The sequence below is a fragment of the Balaenoptera physalus genome (assembly GCF_965194825.1).
Source record: "Balaenoptera physalus genome assembly, chromosome: 19".
Lineage (NCBI taxonomy): Eukaryota > Metazoa > Chordata > Mammalia > Artiodactyla > Balaenopteridae > Balaenoptera > Balaenoptera physalus.
In genome coordinates, this window is record NC_138900.1 from 61,614,461 (window position 1) to 61,627,680 (window position 13,220).

The following is a 13,220-nucleotide window of genomic DNA, read 5'->3' on the forward strand; positions in this document are numbered from 1 at the left end:
TAAAAAAGAGTGTATATATGTGTATAACTGAGTCATTTGCTGTATAGCAGAAATCAACATTGTAAATCAACTATACTTCCATAAAAAATAAAATAAAAAAATAAACATTCAAGAAAAGAAATGCAGGAGTGAGGGAAATAGAAAATCGCCATTGGAACACCGCAGTAAAGATCTACCAGTGGATGCTAAAATTAGTGAGTCAAAGTTTGAGGAGAAACAGGCTATTTGCATAGTCTCAAACTACTGATACCTTCCTCTAAGAAATTTAATTGGAAAGAAAAACAGTAGCTTTACAGTGGATGAACCCAGCAGACACCATCTTAACCAAAAATGATCAGTGTCACCACCAGTAATATGTTGACATCATGTACCTCCTGAGAAGGTGTGGCATTCGTGCCAAAGCTGCAGAACCTCAAACAAATCATGAGAAAACACCGGACAAAGCCTTGAACTGCAGAATGTTCTACAAAGCAAGTGACCAGGACTCTTTCAAAGTGTCAAGGTCATAAATGGGGGGCGGGTGGGGCTGAGGAAATGTCACAGATTGGAGGAAACTGGAAGACACGGCAGTTGCGTGTGATGTGGGTTCCTGGACTGGATCTTGGACCAGATAAAGGACATGGATGGAAAACTCAGTGAAAACCGAATACTTTAGTTAACAGTATTGCCCCAATGCTAATTTCTTAATTTTGATAATTATACTGTGGTTGTGCAGGATGGTGACCCTGGGGACCAGTGTGGCACAGGGTATGAGAATTTGCTGTACTCTTACTGCAACTTTTCTGTAAGTATAAAATGGCAACATAAAAAAATTAAAAGGAAAAAGCATCGGTGGGGGAAGAAAACAAACAGAAAAAAAGTAAAGATAGAGAATTCCATGAAGGTTTTGTCACAGAGCAGAGAAAACTTATTACCAAAGGTGTTCTCCAAGAATTCAAGGATTTTAAATTCTAAATTATACACACACACATCCATCTAAAACAAGGGGTTAAAGAAGATTCAAGGGCTCAAAGTGGGAATAATAATAAAATTGTGATGTAAACATAAATTGATATAACCAAAAATGGATTTATCTCCATGGGGGAAGATAAAACAGCCAAATCTTTCTCTCTGAAGATAATCCCTAAAAACTGAAAAACCAAGAACTTGGAGTAATAAGCAGGGTTTTTTTGTTTTGTTTTGCTTTGGTTTTTGTTTTTTAGAAAAACAAAATCATTTAACTGTGAAGTTAATAATCAAAAGAAACCACTGTTGACTTTGGGGGCCAGGGATCAAGGGGCAGGGGGTGGTGAACCAGGAGACAGCTGGGTTTTGTGGTAATAATCCTCGTGGGACTTCTTGGCTCTTTAAACTCTGTGCTTATATAATTAATAAAAACTGAAAATGTAAAACGTAAGAGGGAGTAGATGATATATCGATGGGGAGCATATGACTTATTCAAGGACGTTTGCTGTGAAGGTGACGAGAGATGGGTCCGTAGCTGCTGGGGTGAAGGCAGAGCTTCTTAAGATGTACTTGCATACTGCTGATGGAGATGATTTAGTGAAAAAGGGAAACGAAGCAGGACAGAGAAAGGGTAAGTGCAGGAGGAAAGCCATGGGCTATATGGTAAGGAGCCAGATGGGCAGATTTCCCACGTAATTTCATCTACACGAAACATGAAGCAAGGCCATCAGCTGAGATTGGGGAGATTTAGGGAGAGCAAAAGTGTGAAACAGTCATCTTAAGAGCAGGAAAAAAGAATTTCTTAGTGAAATACAATGGGATTGTACTGTTTAACGTGCTTCTATAATGGACGTGTTAATATTTTATTTAGGGTTTTCTCACTGCTGTTCACTGAAGTTTTTGGTCAGGTTTTATTATGCTGGCTTCATATAAATTACTTGGAAGCCTTCTTTCTCAGGGTTATGGCACATTTTGAATAGAATTGGAGGTAACCGCTACCTACATACAACAGATGTCAAAGATACCATTTGTGAAGCTTTCTGGGGCTGATATAAAAATTTTCTCATTTTCTTCCAGGATAATTATTTTTCTGTTATGGGCTACTTTTCTGTAATAGAACATATGTGTGTATATATATGTTGAGCCTCCCTCCCACCCTCCCTATCCCACCCCTCTAGGTGGTCACAAAGCGCTGAGCTGATCTCCCTGTGCTATGCGGCTGCTTCCCACTAGCTATCTCTTGTACGTTTGGTAGTGTATATACATCAGTGCTACTCATCATTACATACATGAAAGCAACATAAGTTGTTTTCTTCTAGGCGGAGAGCAGGTGAAAAGAGACCATTTGTAGTACAGTGTTGTTTTGCTTTAGTTTTAATAGGAAGGAAAGCTGGTCTCCTTGAGGAAGGATAAACGGTTAAGCGAAGTCACTATGGACCCTTCCCAGTGCCTCACTCAGTACGTTGAATCAGTTACCAAGGACCACCCATTTTACCTCCACTCCTTGTGCAAAGACAGTCATCGTTTTACTCCTCGGCACTTTGCCAGTGGCCAGAATAACCTTTACCATCTCTATCCCCACTCTCCAAAGTCAGAGTTCTACCTGCTATCCCGGGGATGTCCATGATGGTTTGTTAGGTCGTTAAGGTGAGAAAAAAATTTCAGACCAAGCTATGGTCTGAGCCACGTTTTATAAGAATAAATGACAACAGAAGCCCACTTGTGTATATGGATGCCCGTTTTTTGTAGCACTGGAGTCTCTCACTTGACCTACTGCACCAGTGGTAACAGCCACTAGACCCACCCCCTGAGTAGCCATCCTTTGCACAATAGACAGAGACCTTTTAAAAACATCAGTGAGGCAACACACCCTCTCCTCCCTTGCTGAAATCCAAACACCTTACCCGATAAGATTTTTTTTTTCCCCTTAGCATAATGGGGGGAATATTTTGGCTCGGACAACTGCAGGGTTTAGGAGTAGGGCTTGTTTCAGTCATGGCTGGATCCAGGTGCTCTCCCAGCGGCTCTGTCTCCCTCTCTTTCTCAACGCGATAGCAAAGGGACTGCTAGCAACTGGAAACAATCATCACTCTTTCCACTGATCCCCAAGAAAAGAAACTTTCTTTTTACCAAGAGCACTGACCAGAGGCCCAGGGCTGCTACCCATCTGCCTGGCTTGGGTCACACGCCAGGGGGCGGCGGTGACAGGGGAGTCGTCGTTACTGGCCAGCGTGACAAGCCCATCTCTGGGGGTATAGCCTATGTTTCCCTGCCTCTTTTTGCCGCAGCGGGGGTGACAAGTTTATTGAGCTATAATTTCTATACCGTACATTCCACCCACTTCAAGTATACAGTTCAATCGTTTTTAGTCTATTCAGAGTTGTGTAACCATCATCATGGCCAGTCTTGGAATATTTTCATCCCCCCAGAAAGCAACTCCTGCTCATTAGCTGTCTCCACTCACTCCAGCCCCCAGGCCACCACCAATCTACCTCCCACCCAGGCTGCCCTCTGCCTCACCTGCTGTGTTCCACTATAAGCACAGAGCCTTTGCATTTGGATGAGAGCCAGAAGGTGACACAGACCCACGAAAAACCAGGTTTGATTAAGAAACAGGATCAGTGGGCAGTGCATTTGTTATTTCAGTGTTTCACAATAAAGCTCCCCCTCCTCGAGAACCAGAGTTTCTAAACTGCTTGCTTCCCATGGAGTAAATGACTGCAAGTTTATCTTTGGTGAAAAGAGGGCCTAGATCTTCTGGGAAGGTCCCAGCAGACGACAGGTCTGCCCTGTGCTCCCCTCCCTCACACCCTCCAGGTGCCATGCCCCACATCCTGGTTTGGAAGACACTGTCCCCACATGGTTGTTCTCACCTCTGTTCCCCAGGAGAGCGAAGAGGAGCTTTACTCCTCCTGCCGCCAGCTGCGGAGGCGGCAAGAAGAACTGAACAACCAACTCTTTCTGTACGACACACACCAGAACTTGCGCAGCGCCAACCGGGATGCCCTGGTCAGAGAGTTCAACGTCAACGAGAACCAGCTGCAGCTGTACCAGGAGAAGTGCAACCGCAGGTGGGTCAGCCCCCCCTCCAACCCCGCAGCCACTGTGATGTTGGGCCCTGGGGCCAGGGCTGCGGGCCCTGATACCCTTGACTCTGCTTCTCTTTGCTCCATCAGTTACTTACAGTTAGAGCTTAAGCATCTGCACCTTCCCTAAGCAGAGCCGTCCTCACGAGAGGGACACTTGAATGTCAGAGTGCAAATGTCAGAGTGCAAAAGCCATGACCACTACTGTTTAAGGAGCGCTTCTAGACTTCCCAAGCATGGGCTAGTCCAGTGGTCCCTAAATCGAAACAGAATCCCTCCCCCTCCGCAACAAGGGACGCTTTGAATTGTGCTACGGACGTGTAAGGAAGGACAGCCAAGTAGGCCAGATATTCCTGCTCCACCAAGAACTATCGTGAAGAAAATGCCAGTAGCAACCTCCGTTGCAAAGAGCATGGAGACTCCTTACCCATGTGATTTTCATTTCATCTTGACCACACCTACACAGTAGCAGTGACCCCAGGACAATGACCAGTGAGGAAACAGATCCACGGAAGTTACGTGTCTTTGCCAGGGACTCACTTCTTCAACTCTGCCCTGTACCCTCCAGCCCCGAATATCCTGCAAATGTGTGGACAGAGAAATGTCAGAGTTCAGCACGTGGCCCATGTCCTAGACTAATGGATGACGGTGAAATCTGTTTCATTTCAGGTTAAGAGAGAAGAGAGTCAGCAACAGCAAGTTTTACTCATAGAGGCCGGGCTCCGCGTGTAAAGGTGTCGTGTGTGCGCGTGTGTTTGCATGTAGGACTGTGTGCTCTCTTCGGACCCTGGGAACATGTGCACGTGTGAGGTCATCCTCTCCTCAAGCCTGTCAGCGAGATGACGTTTCTGAAGTCGACCCAAGTGGCATGAGTTGGGGTAACTTCCTGGTAACTTTTTCGTCTTGGACAATTTCTTAACTTATAGTCTCTATAGAGGACCCCCAAACCTGCTCACATTTGACCTCTCGTGTTCCAAACCTCACTGAATAAAAGCAATGAAACTCTTGATCAGTTAAAGCTTCTGTGCACAACCTGTAGAGTGAGCAGTATTCCTTCTCTGGCCCCTAAAGACCCAGGTAACTGACTTCCACAGAAGATGAGCCCCATCTCTTAAGGAACTAATTCATTAGATTCTGGAAAGGATTTGAACTAAAAGGCAAACGATTTCACACTTAAGGCCATCAGAATTTACCAGGGCCCAGAGAGGAGCCCTAGCCCTGCCCCAGGTCAAAGCACTTTAACTACCACCAGCAGGCTGAACCGACCTGCTGCCATACATGACAGGGGGCTGGGGGTGGAGCCCATCCACTAAGACAGAGACTTGCTTCGTGACTGGGGCAGTGGGGGTCAAGGGTGGAAATCTTGGGGCCTCTTTGATTTACAGAGCTGATCAGAGCCCCTGAAGGCTCGGCCAGCTTCTCACTCACCCCTGGCTCCGTCCACTTATGAGCTGGCTGCATAGCCACAGGGAAGCTCCGGGTCTGCAGCTGTCCACAGGCAAGAGGTCACTCACTGCTTAAACGGGGTGATACAGGGTAGGCTCTCTGGATTATCCAGTTTTCTGGAGCAGTGAGCGAAGCCTTAGGAAACTACAGAAAATCTCAGATTCGGCCACCCACAAAGGGGCAGACCCACCTAGGACAAGATGATCCTCCGCTACATCTTGAGATGCAGTTTAATGATTTGTACAGTGTGATGCTTTAATAAGGCTTTTTCAAGGCGAGGATAGTGTGCGGGGGGTGGGGAGTGGCCCGTAGAGCCACAACTTGGTCAGAGTGAACTGAGAACTAACTTAGGAGAAACAAGTGACTGTTGGGGAACCACAAACCAGCAGTCAGTCTGGTGGCTTTACTTGGATGGAAGTGTGTCCTAGAAATCCACTCCACCCGCCCCTTATTATCCTGGGTTTAGCGTGCACGAATTAGCTGAAGAGTACCTTAAAGCCAGCCATGCTCTGTCTCATCAAAAGACCCCATCCCTCCAATTCCATGCAAGTTTATCAAGTACTTCCATACACCAAGCACTATGCCAAAGTCTGGGGGTTCCAGGTCTTAAAAAAATTAAGGAAAGAAAAAAAAAGCCATGGTTGCCGGTCTCATGGAACCTATCCATGTGCTTCTAAAAGAAATGCGTTTTATCTTCCATGAAGCCCTGAGTATACCTAACAGCCCCACCTTGGTCAGGCTGCTCTTATTACTTAGTTATTCCTTGAGTTGAAGTTGCTATTTTATTTGGCAGCCAGCAACTGAGGGAAGAACATTCCCGATGGTAGCAAATGTTCAAAGCAACATTCAAGAAAGGTTAGATGGAAAAGGCACTGAGTTGAATGCTGCAGGGAGGGAATTTTCAGACTCTGTAGCCAGTGCCCCATTGGCTGTTGGCCAGGAAGCCACTGGAGCCTAATTATTGCACCTCCAGCCACAAGCCCCTTTTGGCTCCAGCATTACTTCTACAAGCTCAGGTGTTGATGTCATTACCTGTTTTCAGCTAGGGGTGAATAAAAGACATAAACCTTCCACCTCACTCCATTTTAAAGCCAAAAGGTAAGACCAAGATCCCCTTTCTGCTTAAAATGGATTTTCTGCTACTATGTCAAAAAAAATTAAGAAGTGGTAGCACAGAAGGCAGAAGCTAAGCACCTTTTCAGCTGCTACCTTGTAGAATCCATACCGAGCCATACTCACGCAGAGACAGAGCAGGCACATGAGAGGGTTTATACTCTCAATGGTGCTGGGAAGAACCCTCTCCCCTAAAACCGGCTCCTGCTCCTCCGTGCTACAGTGACTTGAATCCACCATTAGAGAATATTTGCTTTGGCACTACACTCTCCCCTTAATAGGGTAACACATTAATCTGGTTCTTGGTGGTGGTAGGATTCTCTAGGTTGAGACACAGAGAAAGTGAGGGGCACAGAGGACATCAGAGTCTGCCCAGATGCCACATAACCTAAGTATAAAATATCTAGCTGAGATTGTGGTTTAACAGCCATGTAATGAGCACAGCCAGTTCAGGTCAAGGAGAATCGTGATTGATAGGAACAACCTGAAATGGCAGCAACATTGATGGAGTCAAGCCATGATTGCCTATGTGTAAAATAGTCTTTATTCTAATTGATAAAGGAAATGGTGAACATCCGTTATTACGTGGAAATATAAATGGAGGAGGCTGGTTAGATCATTTGAGTTTGTGAAATTTAGGTTATAGAAAGTTAATTTCTCTACTGTAAAACTTGGCTATTCTAATGTGCACAGTGAAGAGGGGTGTAGAATATCCCTTTCCCAAATTTGATCTGAGAACCCTTTTGCCGACAAACATCTTACGGGACTAGTTACAGTGGACATTTGAGGACCTGCTGCTTTATTAATTAAGAGGCCACATAATCTAATAATTTATATGCTTTATGACATAGTTAAATAAAAACTAAACTTAAGCCCCCAAGGCCAATACTTTTTAAAGTGGGCCAGTCTTACCCCTAGCAATCTACCAGACTTTTCCCAGGAGTTAGTTTTAGGGGATCAATTTTCAGATCTTCCCCTTCCTATTGTACTCTTTCCTAAGATTCATCTGCCCGAGAAAATGCCCTTTTCTCTCCTTACCGAAGAAAACATCTTTCCCCATAGTCAGTCTTACTGTAGAGCATGACTCAAGATGTAAACATCAAAATATGGTGTTTGGAAAGTGAAAGCCTCTTAACAGGATACAAATCCTTCCGCAATGCTGGTGGTTCCCAATTCTTTGCTTTCAACAAAATTGAAGGAACACCCAAGATTTCTGAGTATTTATTTTAGCACGTAGTTCTGAAGGAGTTGGAAGAATTCAGCTACCCTGCTGTCACATAATTCCTTCTGTTCCCATCTATCTGTGTGAAAGACCATCAATATTTCCATACATAAAATTGAAAAGGGAGAACAGAATTGATACTGTACCTTGACAATTCTAACAAAGATAATATTAATCTATACAGAGATGAAATAATTGGAGGGAGAAGCCTTCTTCAGCTCCTTAAGTGATACATTGCCAATGAAATTTTACTGTGTTTATTTAGTACTTTATTAAAATGTGCACTCTATTTGTTTATTAAGCTCAGTCCAGAAGAAGTTTAAAATATGTAGAGCCTTATGATGACAGGATATGTAATTTTGTTACAGATATGCAACTAAACAACATAAAAGCCAAGAATAATTGGGCTAAAATTTTGAGGGGGAAGTAGAATAAAAATACAAATACAGTGAGTAAAAAAGAAAAATGTAGCATTTCCTACCATTAAAAAATTGCCTTGTTTAATTTTTTGAAAGGATGATAGTGGCTACCACCTACTGTACTTAGAGGCACTTGGCTAAATTTAAAGGGGAATGTAACCGTTTTGCAGCATCTGCAACATGCCTGCACTTCGATGCTTTGCAACTATTTAGGATGAAAAATTTTAGACATCAATTTAGAAATGCGTAAGGGCATACACCAGTTCTCAAAATTCACTTATGAGGTCTCTGAACATAAAATTTTACAATCGCTGATCTAGGGCCACTAAGGATGAGTCATATTTGGAAGTAAGAAGGATGGCTAAAAGGGGCTCTACTTCTTTTAATTTTCAGAAGGAATGTAGCCGAACTTTCTACTTAGGTGACATCTAACTTTTTGGAGACAACCCTAAAAGCTATATTCTTGCCAACAGAAAGCTAATAATTAGATTAAGAAATATGCAGAATTACAAAACTGGCTTTTGAAAAATACTCAGTGATTTGTCTCAGGCTTTTCATTCTCAAAATATTTTCTTCTTGAAGAGCCAGCTTCTACAGTGATCCTGTCTCAGAAATGTCCACATTTCTTATTTTTCGATAGGCTTTAAGAAGATGCATTTGTAAACGTGTTTCATTATTAAAGCTTAATTTATTTTTTATATAGTGTGTGCTTGTGTGTACATAGAAGATTGTGTGAATGAGTTACACAAATGTTGGCTGTTGTTAACGTGAAAATTAAACGGCTGTGTCACATTTTTAAAAAATAAAATTTGGTCTCGTTGAATACAGCAATCTACCCAGAAGCATTTTGTTATTGTTTTTAAATGCTATTCACTTTTTTTGTTCTCCTAAAAACAAGAAATAGGTCAGTCACAAGATAGGTACAGTTACAGTTCTCTTTAAACAATCTGTTTTTCTATCCTTTACTCTTTTCTCTAGGTTACTGGTCTTACTTTCAGCAAAAGCTCACTCTATGTAGAAACCCAAGTTTCTAAAACTAACACGTGACCACTCTGCAATTTGTCAGTCTTTGGAAGAATGCCCTGTGCTAGAGGGGCAATAATGTTACTAAAAACACCTGTATTTCTCGACTAAGTGATAGGGCACAGGAGAGCTGTCGGCCATTGTATTTTCTTGTCATCAAGTCCCGTGTGCAGGAAGCCACACTGTGTATCTTACAACTGTTTTATCCCCAGCCCTCATCCACTGATGACTGGACGAGTCACCCTGGTCCAAAAACTTGAGAACAATCTATGACAAACCCTTGCACTTGAAGGTAAACAGGGAGGAGTAAAAAGCAAAGGAATTAGAACTGATAAAAGGTCATTTTTAAAAAATGGATAAAATCATAACTCTCATAAACATATAAAATTGAACACATGTCCAAAAATTTATTTAACTCCTTTATTAACAAAGGAACCAAGAAAATGTTACAACTGGTTCAAAGGAGAATTCAAAGAACAATACATGTTTAGGCTACCAGCTGTCCTGATTATCTGATTCTACACCTTCCACTGTGATGATTCTTGCCCCTAGAAATGCAAATTGTGTCCAGTGGAAACTCAGTTGATCATTGGCTGTGAGTCAGTACTCACAGTTTTTGCCAATTTTTTATTTATTTATTTATTTATATCTTATTAAGCAAATTCATTTTAGCATCACCAACGGACATGAAATCTGACCCCCTACTTACACCACACAAAAATCAAGCCCAGTTAGGGCTTCCCTGGTGGCGCAGTGGTTAAGAATTTGCCTGCCAATGCAGGGGACACAGGTTCGATCCCTGGTCCGGGAAGATCCCACATGCCACAGAGCAACTAAGCCCGTGCACCACAACTACTGAGCCTGCACTCTAGAGCCCACGTGCTGCAACTACTGAGCCTGCACGCCTAGACCCCGTGCTCTGCAACAAGAGAAACCACCGCAATGAGAAGCCTGCGCACCACAACGAAGAGTAGCCCCCGCTCGCCGCAACTGGAGAAAGCCCACGCTTAGCAACGAAGACCCAACACAGCCAAAAAAAAAAAAAAAAAATCAAGCCCAGTTAGATTACAAATCAAAATGGAGAAGATAAAACAGTAACAGTTCCAGAAGGCATTCACAATCTTAGAAGTTGTTTCAGCAGAACACCAAAAGCACTACCCCTGAAGGAAGACAAAATTAGACTCTGCTAGAGCTCAGAACTGTTGTTTATCAGAACATATAATTAGCAGAATGGAAAGGCAAGCAACAGGGTGGAAGAAGACATTTGCAACAATCTATCTGACAAAGAACCTCAGTCAAAATGTGACTCCATCCCTCTAAGTCAATAATCCATTAGGGAAAGGTGTATTTCATAAATAAGCACCTCACAAGAGTACATCCAAATGGCTGATAGGCAAATGAAAAGATGCTTACTCATTATCTGTAAGAGAAAATGCAAATTAAGACAATAAGGTACCACTAATTGCTTACTGGAGTGGCAAAAACTGAAAAGCCTAACAATACTATCAATTGCTAGCAAGAATGTAGAGCGACTGGTGGTTCTGTAAATTGGTAGCAAATTACATTGTAAAGACGTTTGACTCTCTCTACCGAAGTTAACCACATGCATACCCTATGACCAGTAATTCCACTCCTAAATACAGTTGGCCCTCAGTATCTGCGGGTTCCACATCCGTGGATCCAAAAAAACTTCAGATAATGTACTATGCTTCCAATCCACACTGGCTGAATCTGCAGGAGCCGAATCCGTGGATAAGGTGGGCCAACTATGAGACTTAAGCATCCTGGGAGTATTGTAACACAGCAGGTCCTAAAACCAGTCCCCCACAGAAGTACATACCTATGCCTCCAAAGGACATGTACAAGACTGTCTGTAGTACTGTGATTCACACTAGGCAAAACCTGAAAGAGTTCTGCTGTTCATCTACTGCACAACTGTTAAACTGTGTGTCTTTACACAATGGAGCAAATACAGTGACTACAAATCACTGAGCTGTAACAGCATGGCTGGATCTCACAACTGTAATTTGAGTGGAGGGAGTTACATACAAAGATAGCAAAGGAAAAAAATGGAACAACGCAAATTAGTAGGAGGACATGCAGGAAAATGCAGGCTATTTGAAAGATGGAATAGTATAAGGAGGTGAAATGGAATGGAACTCAGCACATATACACAACATGGATACATTTAAACAATACAGTTTGAGAAAAGTGAAATGCAGAACCATGCATACCCAGTGATACCATTTATACACATTTAAAAAACTACATGCAGAACAATATTATATATTGCTTGTAACAGACATATGGATAGATAGGTAAATGTATACAAATGGACTGAAAGGAACATCCAAAAGTCAAGACAATGATTGTGTTGGAGGGAAGGCAGTGAGTGAGACAGGAAAAGGTAGTTTTAGCTCTGTTGTGTTTTCTTTTTTAAATATTGGAAGTGCTGCTCTGCTTGGTAGAAATATAAAAGCAGGCTTGCTTACAAAGAACTTATACTGATACTCCTCAAACTCTTCCTAAAGAATGAAGAGGAAGGAACACTCCCAAAGACATTCTATGAAGCCACCATCACCCTGATACCAAAACCAAAGACACTACCAAAAAAGAAAATTACAGGCCAATATCTTTGATGAATATAGTGCCCCAAATTCTCAACCAAACATTAGCAAACCGAATCCAACAACACTTAAAAATGTCATACACCAAGACCAAGTTGGATTCATCCCAGGGTCACAAGGATGGTTCAACACACACAAATCAATCAATGTGATACACCACATCAACAAAAGAAAGGACAAAAACCACATGATCATCTCAGTAGATGCAGAAAAAGTATTTGACAAAATTCAACATCCATTTATGATAAAAACTCTTACCAAAGTGGGTACAGAGGGAACAAATCTCAACATAATAAAAGCTTTTCATGACAAACCCACAGCCAATATAATATTTAAAAGCTGAAAGACTTCCCGCTAATATCTGGAACAAGACAAGGATGCCCACTCTCACCACTTCTTTTCAACATAGTACTGGAAGTCCTAGCCACAGCAGTCAGACAAGAAAAAGAAAGAAAAGGTGTTCAAATTGGTAGGGAAGAGCTCATATTGTTATTATATGCAAATGACATGATACTATATACAGAAAACCCTAAAGACTCCACACAAATACTACTAGAACTCATAAATTCAGCAAGGTAGAAGGACAAAGATTAACATACAGAAATTGGCCGCATTTCTTTACACTAAAAATGAATTATCAGAAAAGGAATTGTTTGTAAACAAACAATCCCTTTTAAAATTGCATCAAGAGAGCCTACCATCAAGCCTCTTAGATAGCCTCAACCACCAGAGGGCAGAGAGCAGAAGCAAGAAAAACTACAATCCTGCAGCCTGCGGACCAAAAACCACAGTTACAGAAAGATAGAGAAGATGAAAAGGCAGAGGGCTATATACCAGATGAAGGAACAAGAAAAAACCCCAGAAAAACAACTAAATGAAGTGGAGATAGGCAACCTTCCAGAGAAAGAATTCAGAATAATGATAGTGAAGATGATCCAGGACCTCGGAATAAGAATGGAGGCAAAGATTGAGAAGATGCAAGAAATGATTAACAAAGACCTAGAAGAATTAAAGAACAAACAAACAGAGATGACCAATACAATAACTGAAATGAAAACTACACTAGAAGGAATCAATAGCAGAATAACTGAGGCAGAAGAACGGATAAGTGACCTGGAAGACAGAATGGTGGAATTCACTGCTGCGGAACAGACTAAAGAAAAAAGAATGAAAAGAAATGAAGACAGCCTAAGAGACCTCTGGGACAACATTAAACGCAACAACATTCGCATTATAGGGGTCCCAGAAGGAGAAGAGAGAGAGAAAGGACCAGAGAAAATATTTGAAGAGATTATAGTCGAAAACTTCCCTAACATGGGAAAGGAGATAGCCACCCAAG

At 42.2% G+C, this 13,220-nt stretch overlaps 1 protein-coding gene across 2 annotated transcripts in view; it reads left to right on the forward strand.

Annotated features, from left to right (window-relative positions):
- The window catches only part of PLCG2 (phospholipase C gamma 2), a 171,025-nt gene extending 165,987 nt beyond the window's left edge, over positions 1–5,038 (forward strand). For both annotated transcript variants that reach the window (XM_082438973.1, XM_082438972.1), the window contains exons 32-33: positions 3,832–4,016; positions 4,701–5,038. In XM_082438973.1, the coding sequence (XP_082295099.1) occupies positions 3,832–4,016; positions 4,701–4,743 (228 nt within the window). In that variant the 3' untranslated portion in view covers positions 4,744–5,038. The remainder of the gene's footprint in view (positions 1–3,831; positions 4,017–4,700) is intronic.
- Positions 5,039–13,220: the final 8,182 nt, after the last annotated feature.